At 40.4% G+C, this 21,628-nt stretch overlaps 1 protein-coding gene across 1 annotated transcript; it reads left to right on the forward strand.

Annotated features, from left to right (window-relative positions):
- The first annotated feature begins 39 nt into the window (after positions 1-39).
- Positions 40-21,389, forward strand: LOC124135348 (pre-mRNA-splicing factor 18-like). The gene is made up of 10 exons (XM_048388409.1): positions 40-159; positions 1,387-1,485; positions 5,875-5,955; positions 8,050-8,163; positions 9,233-9,379; positions 10,369-10,437; positions 11,412-11,552; positions 15,219-15,290; positions 16,517-16,672; positions 19,657-21,389. The coding sequence occupies exons 1-10, from the start codon at positions 97-99 to the stop codon at positions 19,738-19,740; spliced, it is 1,026 nt and encodes a 341-aa protein (XP_048244366.1). The 5' UTR covers positions 40-96; the 3' UTR covers positions 19,741-21,389.
- Positions 21,390-21,628: the final 239 nt, after the last annotated feature.

Consider the following 21,628-nt stretch of genomic DNA (forward strand, 5'->3'; position numbering starts at 1 on the left):
TTAAACAACCGGTGATTGGTTGATATTTGACCCGTTGAACCAATCAGGGTTGGTTTCATAAATGTCATATGGATAGATTTGTTTACGGTAATAGCAATGGAATTCTTGAAAGCTGAAATTGAGAGAAAAAAGCGACAAATCGAGAACAGTAATGTATTTGTAAGTGAAAATGAAACCGTCTTTAAAACTGGGATAAGAAGATAATTTCCCCACCTCATTATTCTTTTTTTTATGTCACAATTTATAGGACTATTTTGATACGAATTATGCCACAGAATATTGTAACAAATACGGAAAACAAGTCAAAGTGTATCGTGACTATAACCTCACAGCAATCAGTGCAGGAGATAAGAGCTGATTGAGCCACATTTACTAGCCGTAGACAGTGTTGGCACCCTCTAAACCCTGTCTATAAATGTAGTTAATAGAATAAGCAACCTGCAACGTTGCCCTTTCTTTCAACCACTGGTTTTTAACTAATTTAAGATCTGTTCTTTTTGAGAATCTCACCCCAGTGTCTTTTGATATCAAATATATCTACACAAGTCGATAAAAGTCCAAACTCTGAGGCTTGGCTTATCTGTGCTTCTCTATTGTTTTGGTTGAGAATTGAATCCAGCATGTGACATCAGTAGTATAGACAATGATGGTTCTGCTGCAACCCCTCTGGAGCCAGATTTATACACCTAAACTGCTACTACAGAGGGAATTTTTTATGCGAAAATGATGATGTGATTCAAGGATCGTCATGAGTCTAAACTAAATTGTAATGATAATATTCTCTATTATTTCTCATACACATACCATTATTTTGAACAAAGTGATATTCAACATTTTTACTAATGTAAGCATTCGTTTAAATGTGATCCAACGACAGAAAACAATCTATTTTTAATCTCAAACCAGTTCTTTGGTTTTTGCACGGAATAATTGACGCGCTCGTTGTCTCCCCTGTTCTATGAACTTTTTTTTTCTCGTCTTCGCTAATACCACTGGTCTTATGAGAATTGGATCGAATCTCCTGCTTCATTGAGTTGTATTTGGTTAGTTCTGACAACACTAATCGAAACTCCTCCTCGGATATCTTACAATCAGCCAGTGCTGTTGAAATAGGTGTATTGTCTATACTACTGACATCACACTCGGAAATTATTTCATGCATGATTTTAACAGACACAGAGCGGTCAACATACTGTCCTTTTAATAATTGAGACTTTATGTTATCCTTCATCGATTATTTGATAAATCAACAATGATGAACATGATCAATAAACATCATAAATTGTAATATGTTTCTTTTCACATGTTTGATATTGTCAGTACTGAATTTTCCAATCAATGACATCACCAGTGATCCTAGTGATAATAGGTACTCCTATGTTTCAGGCCCCCAACAAGAAGTATTTCAAGCGAGGGGACCTAGCTGCCCAGCAGACAGCTGAGTACTGGAAGAGAAACAAGGCTCAGGTTGAAGATGAAGAAAAGGTAGGGAGGGCAAGCTGCAGAACACACCGGGGATGCTGGGGGTCGGGAGCGTATGTTTCCATCTCCAATAATGCAGGTGCCATAGAGGCTATAATGTTAATATTTTCATGTTTTTGATTGTCCTTGTACGAAAAGCTGATTGTAATTGTGTGCATCACTGTATGATAGGTGACCCTGCAAGACAAAAGTTATAATAGTATAAACTGTGAGAATGAAACAAAAAAAGTAAGAGTGAGTACTGGTTCACATGTTTATCCAAATACATTATTTTTACTTTATCCTGCTAACAAATTGCATTCCCTTCTGTTTGTTTGAAAACGTGATCCCTTTAGAAAAGAACTTGTTCCTGAACACAGTTGAAACTGTTCACCCAAATACATCCTGCCCTCACCACACCAGTCAACATCCATGTCACGCTTCTTGTTGAGAAAACAGCAATGTCTACTGAAGATACGAGTGGGGAGGATGCGCCAGACTTGGTGGTCCCGTTCGCGATGAATTGCAGGAAAAGTATTAAATATATAAGACATTGATAACTTTTACTTAATCCTTCATTACACATTGCATTTTATCTGACGAGACAGGGAGAGCATACCTTCAGTGAATGTCCTCTAAACCTTGAGTGTGGGTAGGTGTAGTAACAGTAAAAGTATCAGGTGAGATTCCTTGCACACCAACAGCTACAGCAACCCGCAGGTGGAGACTGGTGCAGGACCCACAAGTGCTGGGTGTACTCTTCAAGGATCTTACCTTAAGTAAATCACATGAGTCGTATTATGATCAAATAACATCAGTACAGCTGAGCGCTAAATAGAGGTTAAAATGACCATACTTCCCAGGTGGAATACGTTGGTTAGACGTATCATGAATGTGTCCCCTCGGAAGCTGGAAGGTTGAGGTTCCTTGCAAACAGGTGACAGAGAAAGTGGAAGGGGTCCCAGTGTAGCATCCACTCCATTGGGGAAGGCTTGTCTGGCCTTGATGAGGCATTTGCTGGAACGTTCCTGCACCCTGGCATGTGCCTGACCCTGACCTCCATGGTGATGAGTCGATGAAGTGGAACAGGTGAAAGATCTGGGCCAGCAGTGTGCCCAAATGAGCAGAACCCTGCTTCCGGATGTACCGCACAACTGTCGAGCTGTCAGTGGCAATCAGCACTTCGTCGTGACGCAGGAAATGCCTCCAGTGTTGAATTACCAGTAAACAGCCTCTGTTTCCAGGTTGTTGATGTGCCACGTTTTTGGTTTGACTGTAGGCAGTAGGCATGAAGATTCGCGCCCCACCCTTGAAGGGATGCATCGACAAATAAATGATGAGTTGCTACGAAACCTTGCAAAGAGTCAGCTCAAGACGTTTGATGGGATCAGCCACCACTGGAGACACTGGTCACGATATGCCAAGAGGTCAAACAGATAGCTGTAGTTTAGCCTCAGCTACAGCTGCCGTAACTGGAGTCTCTCTCTGACAATTAGCTTTTGGGTCGATGTCAGGAGCCCCAGATGAACTTGCCAGTCACGTAGGTGGAATTAGCGACTGCATCTTGAGCCAGAAGTCTGGGGGTACCTTGCAGTGACCAAAGTATGTGAAAAAGAGGCCCCTTATGAACGTATTTGGACGAGCCAGAATGAGATCTGACTTCATTTGGTTCATTAGCCACCCCAGATGCAGTAGTAACATCTGAATGAAGTTCTGATGACACAGGAGGATGCGATTGTCTGGGTGGTACAGCAGGTCAATCGTCAATGTAGGCATCAGAGTTGGTGCCCCGAATGTGAAATGAAACTGACAATCAATTTTGTGATCTTCATAAATAACCACGAAAACAGCCATGGAATATCCAAATGGGAGTACTGCCCATTGGAGATAATGTCCCCAGTGATAAAAATGAAGATATCTCTTGTTGCAAGGGTGGATGGGCATATGAAGAAGGTATCTTGAAGATTTATGCTGATCAGGAAATCCCCGGGATATTTAGCCATGTGTTGACCATCCCCTTTAATGTTTGTAGAGTAGTCTGAGATTGTGACAAAGTTGTGACCGCTTTGGAGATGGGTTGTGACTTGTCCTTTAGATAAGGTATGCGTCCTCCACAGCTGCCTCAACCGGCACATGGTAAATTTGGCACCCCAGGTTATGCAGACATCCTCTGCCTCTGCAGTAAGGTAGCAGGACATTGGATGAAGCCAACGCCGAAACAGAAAGACAGCTCTATGTATCTCTGTATCAATCACCATAATCTGCAAATCCTGCACCTTAAGAAGCCGGTTTTGGCGATCCTGTCAAGCCATGAATGTCTTCATTGGGGGGTGATGCATGGGTGGCATTATCCATGCCATGGACAGGAGGGGAACCTTCCTTGAAGTGCTGTGGTTTCTAAAACGTGTGTGACCCCAGGAAGTGATGTCGCTATCTAGCACTTGAGACATATCACGTATATACCGGTCCATTGGTAGGGATAATCCATGCTCTACAGATAGCGCCTTCTGGGGGTCGACCTCAGGCCCAGGGGATGCAACAGCAAGACTCTCAGCCAGCCACTCTGATGTGAGAGTCATCCAGATTTTAGATCCTCGTAGAAGTACTGGTCCGAGGAAGGAGAACAATGAGGGTCGGAAGACCTGATGGATGAAGTCATAGGTCGAGCATCACATACAGCCTCATACGACCTGTCAGGCAAAGGAGGATGGAGATGCACTGGGCGCCTCTCAGACACAGAGCGCCACTCAGTTGGGTAAGGCTTGTCCAACTCCAAACGCCTATGCTGCTCCGAGCGCCTGTTGCGCTACAAGCGCCAGTCGTGATTCAAGCATCTGACATGCATCAAGATGATGCGTCGTGATGACCGGGTGTCAAATGTGGTATATCTGGAGAAAAAGGTGGGGAGTTCCATTCGGGCGTCTCAGTAACAGAGCGCCTATTCAGAGTTTCAGGCGCTTGTTGACTTTCCAGTGAGGCAGGCGCAAGATGCTTCTGATGAACTGCAGAACGGCTTTTCTGTCAGAAGGAGCCTGGTGGGAAGAGACATGGGCAGACATCACCTGAGCCAGCACCTGGGAGATCAATCTCATTGAAATCATACCTTAGTTCTCGCTACCACTAAACAAAAATCTGAAGACATCCCATTAGGGGTCACGTCAGAACGATCTTTCATTCGACCAATCAGAGCGTCGCTTACCAGATCATGAAAGTGACAGTCGGAATGTGATTTCTAATCATACAACCTCGAAAACTTCAACACGGGGTATTCCGAACGATAGTTACAGGTTTAACGACTGAATCCATACAATCTAGACCATCTATTAGCCATTCCAGTATGTTCTTTTGTTTAGGTTTCAAATTTGTAATGGGGAGAATTTTTCAAAATATGTTGCAAAGCGTAGTCGCCAATTTGAAATCAGTGCCGTAAAGCACGAGAAAGCTGCCTTCTGATTGTCATTCCATCGGTTTGCGCAAGGTCAGTCTGACGTGACCCGTAATGGATGTCCTCGGATCTTTGTGAAGCGGTAGCGAGAACTAAGATCTGATTTTAATGAGATTGCTGGGAGGTGATAGTCTGTAGCATCTCTGGAGGGAGGAGTCCCGAGGTCAGCGGAGCTTGCAGCACTCTGGCAACCATAGCAACAGCGCTCAATGATGCAGGAGGGGAGGTCCACGATGGAGAAGAATCTGCCATCTTGGAACGGCATTACTAATGTCTTCTGAAACACATAATCAACAAAGGTAGATATAGGTAGGGGTATGCTGGATAACAGCATACACAGGGGTTTACAACCAGGGCAGAACCCGTGTGGGTCCTTAGCCGACTTAGGTTTCAGGCACCCATGACAGCGAGGCATGTTATCTATAGATAGCAATAAAAAAATGCAGAAAGTAAGAATCACAATAACATGAAAAAATGTTAAACTGTACACAATACACAACAAAGTGTATGTAAAGACAGCATCTAGAACGAAGCAAGTTAAAAAATGGTGGGAAACACAGCATGTGCTACAAACACACAGTTTATTAGACAACAAAGCACATAAACATGATAAATGGAACAGATGTATGTATGTCAGAATACCCAAGTGAATAAACAAAACCAATCTGTACTGAAAGGAAACAAAGGTTTAATCTGCACAACAAGCAAAGGATAACGTTCACAGACAATGTTTACTCTTCGGTGAAAACAAGAAGATTGACATGTATGTTGACTGTTGCTGTGAGTGCAGGATGTATTCGGGCAAGCAGTTTCAACTGCGTTCAAGAACAAGTTCTTTTCTCAAGGGATGACGTTTCCAGTCATGTTTTCAAACACACAGAAGGGAATGCAATATGTGATGCAGGTTAAGTATTAAATATAAAGTTTATCAGATTGATCAGAATAATATTGATAATGTTGTTTTTCAGGCACAGAAGAGTCAAGAATCAGCAGATCAGAAGCTGGAAAAGAAGGAAGACAAGAAGTATGATCAACTACCCAGGAAAGAAGTGAGAATGGTTTCCATGCTGCAGTGTTTAACTGAATGTCTTTTACTACCCACAGTTTTTATCTGTATCTTTCAGCTTGTCGACCATATGGAGCATATAAATGATACAGTTTTTAGCTCACCTGAATCTGAATTTGTGAATGAATGATCCACTCTATGGTGTCTCTAAATTGGCAAACAGAATTCCTGTCTGACTTTGAACATGGCTACCATTTCTTCTCCCTGGGACTTCAGTTAGAATAGGTCCCCAGCAACCTGGTGTGGTTTTAAGAGGCACCAAATGGATCGGGTGGTCAGGCTCAGTTACTTTGTTGAAAGTGTGTCAACATACTCAATTACTGGATTGTCTGGTCCAGAATCAATTATTTACAGGCCGCCATCATAAAGCTGGAACATTGTTGAGAGCAGCGTTACACACAAACAAACAAATGTTTTTTCTTCATAATTCAGATGAGCTACAGAGCCTTGTGGCTCAATGGTTTCTAAATACAATACATATCTCGATGATAATTTGTTGATAAAGAATAAGGATATGAGTACTTTCTAATATCAAATCTCTACCCTTCAGTAACCTTTCATGACATCTTCTATGTGAATCTATTGCTCACACTGTACATCACTGTAGTGGGATCAAAGGTGGATTGTTTCCTTAGATGACAACTGGCTCCTATTGTCCTGTCGTGGTAGCGAAGCCATATTTAGACTTGTTACAATACAACACAATTTTGAAAGAAGTCAAATTCAAGATGATATGAAAATCAGCTTTATGATTCATCTTCCGCTCATAAAATGAATGACCGAACCCGTTAGTCGCCTCTTACGACAAGCATAGTCACCTTTTATGGCAAGCATGTTGAGGTAGGGTGAGATGAAATGGAGTTTGACATCGCGTTCAAGATTTTTTCTCTAATCAAGCTTATATGGCTGTTTATTTAAGTCTGGACTTATGCCGGCTATATAGTGCTAGCTCAATGAGATACCATGCTGCAGTTTTAACATAGATACACCGCTTGAACATAGTATACTGTCTTTTATGCCCGTAATGATGAGCATCAGACAGGTTAATAAGTCTTCTGATATCTTTTGGCATGAGGCTACCCAGAGTGCAAACAACATCCCTTCTGCTTTACGACCAAACACACTATCCTCTATAAATAAGTGTAATTATCAAGAGATTTGGGCATGAACAGGGCAGATCCAGGGTGGGAGGGTGCAGGATGTTTGAAAAAAACATAATATGGACCCCAAAAAAACAAATCAAACCTAGACTACTCATAATGTTACGTATAATGACAAGTGAACCCATCCTTTCACGTATCCTGGATCCGCTTCTGATGATGTAGCAACTGAGTTGTCTCCATGATATACCAAGGGTACCAAATACTATGTGACCCTGTAGTAATTGTGTGACAAGCTGATGACACAGTGTGACCCTGTAGTAATTGTGTGACAAGCTGATGACACAGTGTGACTCTGTAGTAATTGTGTGACAAGCTGATGACACCACATGACCATGTAGTAATTGTGTGTCAAGCTGATGACACCACATGATCCTGTAGTAATTGTGTGACAAGCTGATGACACCGTGTGACCCTGTAGTAATTGTGTGACAAGCTGATGACACCACATGACCATGTAGTAATTGTGTGACAAGCTGATGACACCACATGACCCTGTAGTAATTGTGTGACAAGCTGATGACACCACATGACCCTGTAGTAATTGTGTGACAAGCTGATGACACCGTGTGACCCTGTAGTAATTGTGTGACAAGCTGATGACACCACATGACCATGTAGTAATTGTGTGACAAGCTGATGACACCACATGACCCTGTAGTAATTGTGTGACAAGCTGATGACACCACATGACCATGTAGTAATTGTGTGACAAGCTGATGACACCACATGACCATGTAGTAATTGTGTGACAAGCTGATGACACCACATGACCCTGTAGTAATTGTGTGACAAGCTGATGACACCACATGACCCTGTAGTAATTGTGTGACAAGCTGATGACACCGTGTGACCCTGTAGTAATTGTGTGACAAGCTGATGACACCATGTCACCTGTATGACCATGTCTCTTCCAGACGATCCGCCGGCTGCGGGAGAGAAGTGAACCTATTCGACTGTTTGGAGAGTCAGACCTCGAGGCTTACATCCGTCTCAAGAAGTTGGAAACACAGGAACCAGACATCAGAAAGGTGCAATTGAAAATTGAAAATTCTTTTTGTGAACAATATAATGTGTAATTTTGATACACATACAGTCAAGTCTGTTAATACGACAATGTTGGTTGCATATGATTATGTCGGATTAACGAGTTTGTCGGATAAACAAAATTAAGTAGTATCAATGTTCGTGATCGAAAATCGGACAACTGCATGATAGATAATGATACAAACACGTAATAAAAAAATGAAAAAAGGAAATATTCATATTGTTATGTTGCATTGTTAGCGGAATATGTTTCTAATCATGCAATCTCTAAAACTCAACACAAAACAACTGTTACAGACTATATGACTTATTCAAAATACTTTAAAGAGCATAGTCTAAAATAGAAGTCGGTACAGCACAGCTTAAGAAAGCTGCTTTCTTAGTGGCTAATATTGACTTCCTGTAAGTCATTTCATTGGTCAGTCAAAGTTTGCGAAAGGTTGTTCTGACATGACCTGTAATGGGATGTCCTTTAGCAGTAGTGAGAAATTGTATCTGATCTTAATGAGATTGAGATAATCTAAGCATGTGATTAATCCTGTTTTCTTTATTTAAAGCATTAATTGTTAAGCAATTTATCTCTACAGCCGTTGTAATATGCAGCTAGCAGCCAACTTGTCTCGCATCAAAACAAAGGCTGTGTACTCGCGGGCAGATGACCATGGAGTACGCTGCTCACTGTGTTGGATTAACGAGACTGATTAATGAGTGATTTCGGTAATTTGTTGCAAATTGGGTGTGTCGGAGCGGGAGTGCGAGACTGTCGGATTAACGGGCCTAAATAGTACTGATTTAATCGGTTCCTATCATTCGTGTCGGATAAAGCCGATTGTCGGATTAACAAGTGTCGGATTAACAAGACTTGACGGTACTCAAGTTAATCAGGGTTTGAAAAGGGTATAATTTAAATTAAGACTGTGGTATTCATGTAATCATGATCACCATTTGATCACCCATGCTTATTGTAGCATTGGATTCCCTCAGAATCTGTGAATGTTGGTGTTTATTTCTCAAGGAGTTAATCATGTTACTAACCATCGTCTTGTGTTGTAGGGTCAAGGATTTGACAATGACTTTAAGGCAGCTATGGATCAAGTGGACCAAGCATACCTAAATGAGATCATCAAGTCATCAGATGGATCCCCGTGTTCTAATGATGTGTTTATCAAAGACGACGGAACTACTGATGAAGACATACCAGTGAGATATCTGTTATCATGGTTAAAGATCCATACATGGGTCCTGTGGTTCGGTTAGTGCAATGAGATATCTGTTTTAGATCAGTGAAAGGATCCTGTGGTAGGGTTAGTTCAATGAGATATCTGTTATAGATCAGTGAGAGGATCCTGTGGTTGGGTTAATCCAATGAGATATCTGTTATAGATCAGTGAGAGGATCCTGTGGTAGGGTTAGTTCAATGAGATATCTGTTATAGATCAGTGAGAGGATCCTGTGGTTGGGTTAATCCAATGAGATATCTGTTATAGATCAGTGAGAGGATCCTGTGGTTGGGTTAGTGCAATGAGATATCTGTTATAGATCAGTGAAAGGATCCTGTGGTTGGGTTAATCCAATGAGATATCTGTTATAGATCAGTGAAAGGATCCTGTGCTAGGGTTAATCCAATGAGATATCTGTTGTAGATCAGTGAAAGGATCCTGTGGTAGGGTTCGTCCAATGAGATATCTGTTATAGATCCGTAAAAAAAAAGTCAACCAAAAACTTCTGAAATTGTCTATTTTTAGTTGAAAATGGAAAAAGTAATTCCGCATGATTTGTTTAAGTAAGGCGGGACGGTCTTCTTATGTCAGAAGTTCGTAAACTTGAGACACTGCACACAGTAAATTATTTTTATGTAACCTAATCCGTGCACCACTGCATTGATCTTTCGAAATGTTCATTAACACAGACAATAAGTGCGCTTATAGGAGTTCCATTGCAATCAGAAAACTATCGATTGAGAAAACGGCATAGCAAATCTCAATGAAGTTGATAATTTTTGTCTACTGATGTGTAGTAGTTAAATTCAGTTGCCACAACTTGATTTTTCAAGGTAGTCATTTGGCGACCTCTGAATGTTTTAGAGTAGACAAAATGAAATTTAAGTCACATTGTCGACTCCATTAGTCACAACTTTGAGGCATAGGCTACTGAACAATACTGATGTTCTTCCTGAACTGTTTCTCCAGAAAATGCGCGAGGAGCTTGGAAAGGGCGATAAGGACAACGACCAGCTGATTATGTTGAGGTTTTTCAAGGTATGAAGCAACAGTGTTGACACAACACGTTGGAGCATGACCCCAAGGGGTCATTGATATGTGTGTTTCCGCAGAAACGTGACCAGTGTACCTTCACTATTTCTGTATGCAAAGCTGTTCACTTGCTGAAAATAAATTTAGGAATGTACTTTAGCAGACCGCTGCATGAAGAATCGGGATAGAATAGGTCTTAAGCAACCCATGTTTGCCATAAAAGGCGACTATGCTTGTCGTAAGAGGCAACTAACAAGATCAGGTGGTCAGGCTCGCTGACTTGGTTGATGCATGTCATCGATCCCAATTGCGTGGATCGATGCTCGTGATGTCACTCACTGTATTGTCTGGTCTGATTATTTACAGACCACTGTCATACAGCTGGAATATTGCTGAGTTTGGCGTTAAACAACAAACAAATAAAAAACTGCATTCGAGCAGCTGGATGAGACCATTCAATGACGTGCAAAACTGTTTTCAGTTTCACTTGTAACATAAAGACAGAATTAGCGAACTTATCAAAACTATTGACTCGAGCATTAGAATTCAGATCTTAAAACCTCAACAGTCAAATCAATCCTTCCTGTATACAGTAACTGGTTTCGCACACAGTCGAAAATGCTTGTCCTGTGACTCAAATGCTATGCATTTTGCAGCTAGATTACGTTTTGTATACAGAGGGGTACTTGGGGTACATTTCTGTTTTGCTCTATATGTAAGTAAGTAATCTCTACCACTGATAGACATATTGATCAGTAAATTATGTAGCAGTGTGCAATGTTGAAGTAACTACCCGTTTCATACTGACAAAGTTCTTGAATATTTTGAATGAGTGTAAATAAAATATTTACTGCTATTTCTAATGTCATTTACAAAAATATCTTAAAGACGAAGAAGTTTCAGATGAAAGATTTATGCACATCAGGAGATCGTGTCTGTTCTAAGTGAGTCATGTGTTGCCATGGTTACAACTGTTCCAGTACATCATGAAGATGTGGGGCAGCATGTTGAACAACCGGCCGGAGGACGATAAACGGATAAACAGAGGGAAGCTGGACAGTGCCCAGCACACCCAGACTGTCGGATATCTCAAACCTCTCTTTAGGAAACTGAAAAATAAAGTAAGTAATATTTGGTTTATCACACACACATACACGGTTGTCTGAAACCTCTCTTTTGAAGTCTGAAAAATGATGCATGTTATCTTTTGCCAAACACACACACATACTGTCCGAAAAGAGTGCACCCATGGCCCATTCACTACTCCATTTAGCTCCACAGAGTTGCTGACCCGTGAAGATCCGGGTTAGAATAGATTTTCAGCAACCCATACTTGCCGTAAAACGCAACTATGTTTGTTGTAAAAGGCGACTAACGGGATCGGGTGATCAGGCTTGCTGACTTGGTTGATGCATGTCATCGATCTCACATTGTGAGGATCGATGCTCATGATATCAATCACTGGATTGTCTGGTCCAGACTCGATTATTTACAGACTGCCTCATTTGGCTGGAATATTGCTGAGCGTGGCCTACCAAACCAACCACAGAGTTGCTTCCCTTAGTCAAGCCAGAATCCTGTAATCATGGGGTTTGAAATCCAGATTTGTCATGACAATAAATAGGCTAGGCTACTCGACCTCCCCTGCTCTTGTGTATGAATGAGCTGTAAAATACTCCATTAAGCCCAGTCTTAAGGGGGCAGAGCTATTTCCTAGGGTGACACTCTGCCCCTTGGTCTGTGAGGAACATTCCCATGTTCATTAGCGCCAATGGTAAGTGCTAAGGTAGTCGTATCTTGAGTACTTAAACACTGACTTATGACAGTCAACTAAGAACAACTAAGGGGGCTGTTGATGACCAAGGTACGAGGGGTGTTCATTGAAGATTTCCCCTGACCCACTTCCGATGGACCCAGTGGAATGAAACTTGGCATAGGTATATGTCTTTCTCCACATAGGAACCACCAAGAGTTACACACTTCTCCCATCGTTTTATGCAACTATGGAGACCTCGCTTGTAAAAGCCGTCATTTTGCGTCTCAAACCAGCACTTGACTTCAGAAAACAGTGTTTCATCATCATCTGTGAAACGTTTTCCCTTCAAAAATGACTTCATGGTTGGAAAGAGGTGGAAGTCAGATGGTGCAAGGTCAGGAGAGTAAGAAGGATGTGGAAGGATTTCATAGCCACAGGACCGCGCTTCTGTCTGGGCAACATGAGAGTTGTGTACTACTCATCACTACCCCGTGCTGGTCCCAAAACATCGTGAGCATGACCTTGCCTGCAGAGGGTTGGACACGTGCCTTCTTTGGGGGTGGTGACTCCACATGCTTCCATTGCATCGACTAAACTTTAGTCTCAGGATCATAGTGATGGACCCATGTTTCATCCTGTGTGATAAGTCTGTCAAAAAAGTTTGCCTGGTTTTTTTGGCACATGTCCAAAAGATCCTTTGAGCAATTGACTCGTTCCTGCTTTTGGAAAGGTTTTAGCAACCTGGGAATCCATCGTGCAGACACCTTATGCATGTTCAAATTGTCGTGGATGATTTTTTCCACAGACCCTACACTGATCTTGTGCTAACTGGCGAACAGTTTTACGTCGGTCTGCCAAAATGGCGGTCTCCACTTGATGGTTAGTGTCCTCATCAGTGGCTGAATGGGGGCGACCAGGAATGGCAGCTGTTTCCACAGATGTCCGACCACACTTGAACTGGCGATGCCAGTGTTTAACAACGTCATATGATGGGGCATCTTCCCCATCAGTTGCTTTCATTTCATCGAAAGTTTCTTTTGGTGTGCGACCTTTCAAATATAAAAACCTAATCACTGCTCGGTATTCTACTGGCTCCATTGTCACACCCTACTCGATCATAACACCTGTAAAAGTGGTAAGATTAACAGTTCGGTGCTGCAAATTCAGACATAACCATAGATACATGTATCATTACACATGTGAAATTTCAACCAAATATGATAACCCTAAGTGGTTTAGGGGAAATCTTTAAAGAACACCCCTCGTACCAATGTGCAACTTTGTTGATCCAGCATCCCATTCCACATAGCCATCTTAGCGGTAGAAACTAACAGTTTTAGTCTGCTAGGCCTTATACTGATAACATATTGCAAAACACTTAAAAAAGGGAAATTTCTACAAGGCCTTATGATACCTTAACTATTGGGCAGTTTGGCAAGGACTATAGGACTAGTGCCAATTTCTAACACTGCATCTTAGCGCTAAGGTCATCATAATGCTAAAACTTAAAGCTGTCTCATTACAATTAACTAAGAATATCTGAGGGACTTGTGATGACCAAGGTACCAGTGTGCGACATTGCTGATCCAGGGTCTTGGCCCACAAAGTCATCATGATCTTAGCGCTAAGGCCATCATAATGCCAATACTTAAAGCTGACTTATGACAATAAACTTAGAACATCTTGTGTGATGTGGTCTTGTGGTAACCAAAGTTCCAGTGTGTAACATTGATTGGGTGGATAACTTCACATGTAACTAGCCGCTGATTTGTATTGTTTTACAGGGCACATTGAAATAGCTGTGAAAGAAATATAGTTTATTATCCCCCGACCAACAACGTTGGCGGGGGATATAGAAACGGGCTCCGTCCATCCGTCTTTTCTTCCGTCCGTCCATACTTCCGTCCGTCTATCACATTTCGTTTCCGGAGCATAATTCAGAAATTGTTCAATATTTTTTCATGAAACTTTGCAGGTCTGTCAAGTACATGCTGGATTGGAGCCTTTTGTTATTTCGAAATTTTCGAAATTTTTATTTTTTACGTTTCCATGGCAACAAGATGGACTAAGGTTCTGAGAGGGTAGGGTTCGTTTCCGGCGCATAACTCATAAACCGTTCAATATTTTTTCATGAAACTTTGCATGTCTGTCAGGTACATGCTAAACTGGTGCCTTTTGCTATTAAGAAATTTTAGAAATTTTTATTTTTTACGTTTCCATGGCAACAAGATGGACTTAGGTTCCAAACTCTTCTTTTTTTTACAATTTCCATGAGAAGTTCCACCTCGGTTAAAAAAGGTTAGGGTTAAGGTTTTGATTTAATTATGTCATACATTCTGCAACAGGGGCGGGGGATATAGCCACATTAGTGGCAAACTCTTGTTCTCTTTGGAATTTAGATGTGCCAACAAGAACACTTTTGATCCATCGTCAAACTGTGCATACTGTGCACTGAGCGTGTTTTTCTATTTATTCAGATTACTTTTGCCAAGAACATTTATGACTAGCTTTGTATAATATACCTTGGCTTTGTATAATATACATTGGCTTTGTATGATCATATGTTGGCTTTGTGTAATGTACTTTGGCTATGTATAATATACATTGGCTTCATATAATTATATGTTGGCTTTGTATAATATATGTTGGCTTCGTATAAAATACTTTGGCTTCGCATAATTATATGTTGGCATTGTAATATATATTTTTGCTTCGCGTAAATATAAGTTGGCTTTGTATAATATATTTTTGCTTCATATAATATACTTTGGCTTTGTATAATTATATGTTGCTTTGTATAATGTACTTTGGCTTCGTATAATATACCTCATCAAAAGAATTTCTAGGTGTGTCTGTCAGTACCCAGGAACTTATTTTAGCCATGACATTGGCACTCTAATACAAGGAATTTGAATGCATGAAACAACATATACTCACTCAATGACTATAACATGTCGATGGATCTAATGTTCATGCAATGGTAATGTGCTGTTCAGCATAATGTTGATATGTGTATTTTTGTTTTTGCCAGAATGTAGATGAGGATATCATGGACAGCATGGTGCTGATTGTACAGAGGCTGATGGACAAAGATTATCTCGGGGTAAGAGTAATGTTTGTATGTGGTGAGAGAACCTCAGGTTGCTGCTTGAAACTTTTTTTTGAAGACGTTCACTAGTCCTTAGAGTTTACAGCTTGTCCTGCTTGAATGAGAGGAAAATGTTTACAATGTTTACATTTTCTGTCAGTTTTATTATCCCCCGCCACGAAGTGGAAGGGGGATATAGGAATGGGTGCTGTCTGTCCGTCCTTCCATCCGTCTGTCCGTCCCATTTCATTTCCGGAGCAGATCTTGAAAACCGTATCATATTTCTTCACCAAACTTGGCACATAGATAGGTCTAGTGGTGAACTGGTGCCTTTTGATAGTTTGGGATATCAAAAAATAATAATTCGAGTGTCCATGGGAACGACTTTGATTAAGACTGAAAATGGCGGTAGTCCTCGTTTCTTAGCCAAATTTAAGCATTGAGAACTGTTTCAGAATTATAGCCCCAAAGTGCTACAAGTAAGTGAGGACAACCATCATTAGATGTTTACTTGTTTACTTGTCCTTATTAGTCTTGGGCTTGTGGACTAGAGTTACTTTCGAATGCCTCTATTATTATTGTTTCTAACTATAGTGGCATCAAATCTTTCTCCCTCCTCTTAAACCCTGTTGAGATCCTGAATAGGTTCCCAGGACCTTTTGCTTGTCATAGGAGTTAGTTTGGTTTGATGTGGCTTTTAGCAATATTCCAGCAATATCACTGCAGGGGACACCAGAAATGAGCTTCACACAATGTACCCATGTTGGGAATCGAACCCGGGTCTCAGCGTGACAAGTGTAGGCTTTAACCACTAGGCTACCCCGAGCAGTGACCAGTGATCCACAAGTACAGGGCATGAAGACTCATAAACAGTTCAGGATCTTGAGCACCATGAACACAACATGTTTTTTAGACTATTTTCTCCAATTTCCATGGCACACTTTGGCAAAAAAAGATCAAAAGCAGAAGAAATGTGTTGGAATTAGTAGGGAAGCCGTTTGCGTGCGTTCAAGGGAGGTAACCAGGTGCAGCTTATTTACCATCAGCTGTTGAAATCAGTGGATCTCTTTTTTTTCTTCTTGTTTTCTTCAAGAAAGAGTCAAATATTTTCATCACATTTACTCTCTTAATTGTCCTGTCTGAAATAACTAGCCCAATGAAATAATAAAATAACATTGGAGCAGGTGTGTGATATATATGAAGTACTGTTGAATCTAACTCACTCTCTTCTTCCCCTGCAGGCCAATGACTCGTACCTAGAGATGGCAATAGGAAATGCACCTTGGCCTATCGGAGTCACCATGGTCGGAATCCACGCTCGTACTGGTCGAGAGAAAATCTCTTCAAGATACGTGGCCCATGTGCTGAATGATGAAACACAGAGGAAATATATACAGGTAGGATATTTCTTTTAAGCAAACTTAAGCAACTGTAATTATTGATTTGTCTTTAAGTGGGATATTGCAACTGTGACGATGGGTATCTTTTGTATTTCAACTTCTTTATACTTTTAATGCAATTTTTGGGAACAGATGCTTATATCTAATCAAGCAGATCAATAACTGAGTAGGACATGGTTATAATAGCTAAGACCAAGGAAAACTCATTATGATCATTGTTACTGGACAGATGTTATTTTGCACTGTTTCAAGGGAGGTAACTCATGTGACTCTGACCATGTGGACAGGAACGGTTACAGCCAGCCTCAAGAAAAATAATGTTCCACAGATACTTGTTTATACAAAATTCATCTACTTAACTGATGAGGACAATGTGACAGATTGAAAATTGAATCTGGATGGAACGGAAATAATAAATCTTTGGCATTTGCATTTTTATGACTTGGTTTACGGACCCACTGACCCTAAATTTCATAAATATATGTAAAATTATGAGGACAGTAATTTTTACAGATTTAACTAACAACAAATAACAGTGTAACAAGCTTGGGTCCAAATTCAAGGCCCATAACATTAATGGTATAGCAAGGAGTATGTATGTAAAAATAATTGTGGTCGTTGCTTTACTGGTTCTGGAATTATTTGCTTCAATAGTTGTCATGTATTCTATTTGTTTTATACCACAAACTATATCACTTGTTTAAATATTGTTTTGCAGTTTTATCTATTTTGACTACTGATCCTGTGTTTTGAACAAGAATCTGTAAATACAAGGCCCTATGGGGCCAGGACGTCAATGGTCCTTGGTGTATGAAGCAATGTATGAAACAATGTCCGAGTGTTGCGTTACACTTCTAGTTCATGCACGATTCAGTTCTCATTAGATTACAATATACTTGCCTCTGTTGTATAAAGCAAGAAACAAGGCAGGGGTATTCCCCGGAAATAAGGGCTTCCTGGCTTAATGAGCTCATGGCTAATGAGCCTACTACCACACTGTGGTCATTGGAGCTGAAACCTCTCACGGAATACAGTGAGCAGAGCTTAGGGAGCTGGAGGGTTGGTAACCTCCCAAAACCCCTACATCCCATTTCCCCTACAGCTTAAGACAACAAAGTTCACGGTCCATGGCACTGCTAATCCCTAGTCTATTACCTATTTCATACAATGGAACAACCCAAGAAACACGAATAGATTGAGATAAATATTAAATTACGATTACGATATTATTCAAATTTCATAATACATTATAATAAAATGTTCATTTTTCAAAATTCATAATACATTATAATAAAATGTTCATTTTTCAAAATTCATAATACATTATAACAAAATGTTCATTTTTCAAAATTCATAATACATTATAACAAAATGTTCATTTTTCAAAATTCATAATACATTATAATAAATTTCATCTCAAATGTTCAATTCACTCTTTATCCCAGCCTGAGGAAATGGCCAACCGCATCTAGAAACTGCATTGGGGATTTCACCTCTCTATTCAACTCGTCCATTCAAGACGGTTCTCCACCTCTCTGTACACTCTCTTCCTGCCTCTTAGAGCTGCTCCAAAGTCGAGCTGTAAAATCTTAGCTCGTTCTGCCTGTTCCACCTTCCTGACTACCTCCACAAATCGGTAGATGTTGGGATGTCGGTGAGGGAGACTTGGTTGAGTCGGTTATGAAAGCCTTCCAGGTTGTTGTTCGTCCTGGGACCTGTTGTACCGTGATGGTTCCACAGTGGTAGGGGGAATCGTGCTCCGTGGTCGACCCAGGTAGTGACGATGTAGTCGTTGAAGGCGACAGCTCTCGGTACATCTGGTGTTGTGTCCGTTGCGTCAACCCACGTGTCCTCTGTAGCATTCCTTATCACGGTTCCTACTGTCGTGAGTCTTCCTCTACATGTGGACTTGACACACTACCAGTGTACGCAAGTCAGTCTCTCGACGTTCTTAGTGTGAAGATAACCATCAAAAAGGACTTGGAGCTTTCCTCTCTGTGACATAACAAACTCAACATAGCGAAGCCCAGACATGTTGATGTCATGTTAGTCAGATTCAAGTATCTATATACTAAACCTAGCCATCTCAACTGTAAATCGTTCATCTCAGTTTCTCAGTGTAATAATTGTTTCTTCCTATTGTTATTTTTGTAATTTTTTAAAATTGTCTTCTCATCATATAGGCATCTATCATTACACTTACATTATTTTTTTTAAAAACCCTTCCGCTAGTCCCCTAAAGCTCTACCCCTTTCATTTCTACTACCTCTACTCCAGACCTTAATCTCCCCTTTAGGTGAGTTCATAATACCAGACAGGTAAATGCCGCGTGTTGTTTTAACTAATTGTAGGGGAACTGGGTTGTAGGGGAAATGGGATGTAGGGGTTTTGGGAGATAACCGGAGGGTTATCAGCTATTGTTTGTAAATCATGATCAGAATGGTCAACTTCCCGGCGCTTTAAACATGTAGAACTTTATACAAGTAATTGCTCTTAGGGAGGTCAATATGTGAGACAAGGACACAAGGACCTGACCCCTGAGGTAGCCTTACCAGGCCGAGGTCTAGTCAGACCAACGAAAAGGTCAGGTCGTAGGGTAACTGTTTTCACATATTGATCTTGTCAAGAGCAATCATTTGGTTTGTTGTGCTGAAATTCTCTTTTAGGTCTATGAAACCTTTAAACTGTCTCCTGTTTCATTTTCAGTAACCTATTTATGATTAGTAAAATGTTACCAGCAGCCATCTTGTTTTCTAGCAGACGAGTCAACACTCATCACATGACAGGTCAATACTGATCATGTGACGAGTTATTATTCGAGGCCAGTGTCAGTCACATGATTTGGGGTCTTCAATGAAATGTATTGTTTCGTCACGTGGTATAGAATTGCAAGGTTCTTGATAGAGCTATGTCAATATATTGTAGTTATTTTTTTGTTATTTTTTTTTTTTCAAATTTATAAACTATTTCTTTGTTTTCAGGGTTTGAAGAGGCTGATGACACAGTGTCAGAAAATATTTCCCACAGATCCATCACGAAGTTTCAACTACAAGTGCCCTGTCTGAGCTCATTCCAAATAAGAGAATAAGATGCACATGCTCATTACAAAGGCCAGATTACAGTGGGGATATGTATCACGGATCAGTGGCAGGTGTTGGTTGTAAATGAAGCTGATGAAATATGTGAGATAATCTGCCAAATAAGATATTTGTGTGATGAACATATTTATGGAACTCACCAGGGTGAAAAAGAAGAGATGGAAATGTTGCCATGGCAACATGATATACATATGCATCATCTTTTGTATCATTAAGGAAATATTTCCATTCAAACATCATTTTATTTCTTCAGGAGGTGCAAGGTTGTAGTCTCATCATCAATAAAAACACTGAAATTATTAGTCCATCACTTGGAATTCGTGCAATATAGAATCTTGTCTAAACTGGCTGAATTTTATAGTTTAAGGTCACTATTTACTTCATGATTTCTGGGTTAGTATAGGTCTTGTCTATGCCGGTGGTATGAGGCGAGTTAATGGATCGGGTGGTCAGACTCAGTGACTTGGTCAATTTGCATGTCATCTTGACGGCATGCATCTTTGCTCATAATATCAACCTCAGGGTTAGCTGGCTAAAGTTATTTACAGGTTGCCGTCAAATACCATGAGCTGTTATATTACTGAGTGTTGTGCTAAGCTGCAAACAAATTAACTTTAATGCTTTATGTAACAAGAAAGACCAATCTGTTCAGTCATTGAAAGCCCTTTAGCAACATATTTTGGTTTACCTCTTCAGCACATCTGATGGGCACAATTTGGTTTTGTACATCAATTTATGTGCTGATATTGATGGTCCTGAAAATAGAACTTGAACACACATCTCACAATGAATTTGTGAACGGAGTAATGTACTCATGTCATATAAGGGTACTCCTCGCTGTTGAGTGGTGAATATTGACCCATGAATGCAGTCCCTGCTTGAAGCTTGCCAACAGGAACAGCAGTGTATTCCAGAGTAAACCATTAGTTCCAAATGAGTCCAGTTTAGGTGGATTCCACTTTCTGCAGGTCCCTCTCTAGACATGACCATTTTCTGGTACTCTTGTTTCTTTTAGAAATATTTTGTATCATGTTTTAGTGTGTAAAATCCATTTTGTTCTTACAGCCCTGCCAAACGTGTGTATTTGTATTGTAACCCTTGTATGATCTTTTAATTTTCATAAAGCGGGTCCAGACAGGGGAAGCAGGTGTGTGCACCCCCCTGCAGAAACATACTCATAATGTTGACACATAAAACATATAACTTAGTCATTTGATGACATGGTTTTTTGTTTAAAAACCCACACCATTATTTGACTGCTGTTTTGTTTACAAATGCGAACTAGATTCTTTAATTAATGAATTATTTGCATTCATCAAGCAGTTATTGTATTTTATATCAGCGCCCCCTCTTTTCCCAAAATAAAGACCTTCCACTCATTCAGACCCCCAGCTGTGACAAAGGAGCAACCGCTTAATTGAATACAAAATATTATTATCATGAGGCTGAGATATAAGGGTTTACTTCTTTGACTAGGATTCTAGAATTACAAAATGGATTATTATGCGATTTCCCCAGTCACTTTGGAGGATGGTCGCTATGCCTCTGCAATAGGCAAAGATTGTTTTTAAATTATGATTCTTGTATGTCTGTAAATAAACTTGCCCAGTACCCAGCTCAATTGTTCCAGAGTTATTTATTTATTTATACTTAAGGAAACAGGTATCAGATGTGGGGAAATAATATTCATAACATGCATGAAACTGTCTCACTGACCTCCATACACAGACACTGGCCTACAATCACAATCACAATTTATTATTATTATTTATTATCACTCACTAACAGTGCAGTGACCGACGACTCAGTCTCTGACCAGTGATAGTCACAAAAAGCACAGTCACTGACAAACAGC

The sequence above is a fragment of the Haliotis rufescens genome, unplaced genomic scaffold (genome assembly GCF_023055435.1).
Source record: "Haliotis rufescens isolate VD_foot unplaced genomic scaffold, xgHalRufe1.0.p SCAF_70, whole genome shotgun sequence".
NCBI lineage: Eukaryota > Metazoa > Mollusca > Gastropoda > Lepetellida > Haliotidae > Haliotis > Haliotis rufescens.

Excerpts from the sequence above, each read along its gene's own strand:
- LOC124135348 (XM_048388409.1), top strand. The coding sequence starts at position 97 with ATGGAATTCTTGAAAGCTGAAATTGAGAGAAAAAAGCGACAAATCGAG. Across the intron at positions 5,956-8,049 it reads ATCAACTACCCAGGAAAGAA|ACGATCCGCCGGCTGCGGGA; the intron begins GTGAGAATGGTT and ends TGTCTCTTCCAG. Across the intron at positions 9,380-10,368 it reads CTACTGATGAAGACATACCA|AAAATGCGCGAGGAGCTTGG; the intron begins GTGAGATATCTG and ends CTGTTTCTCCAG.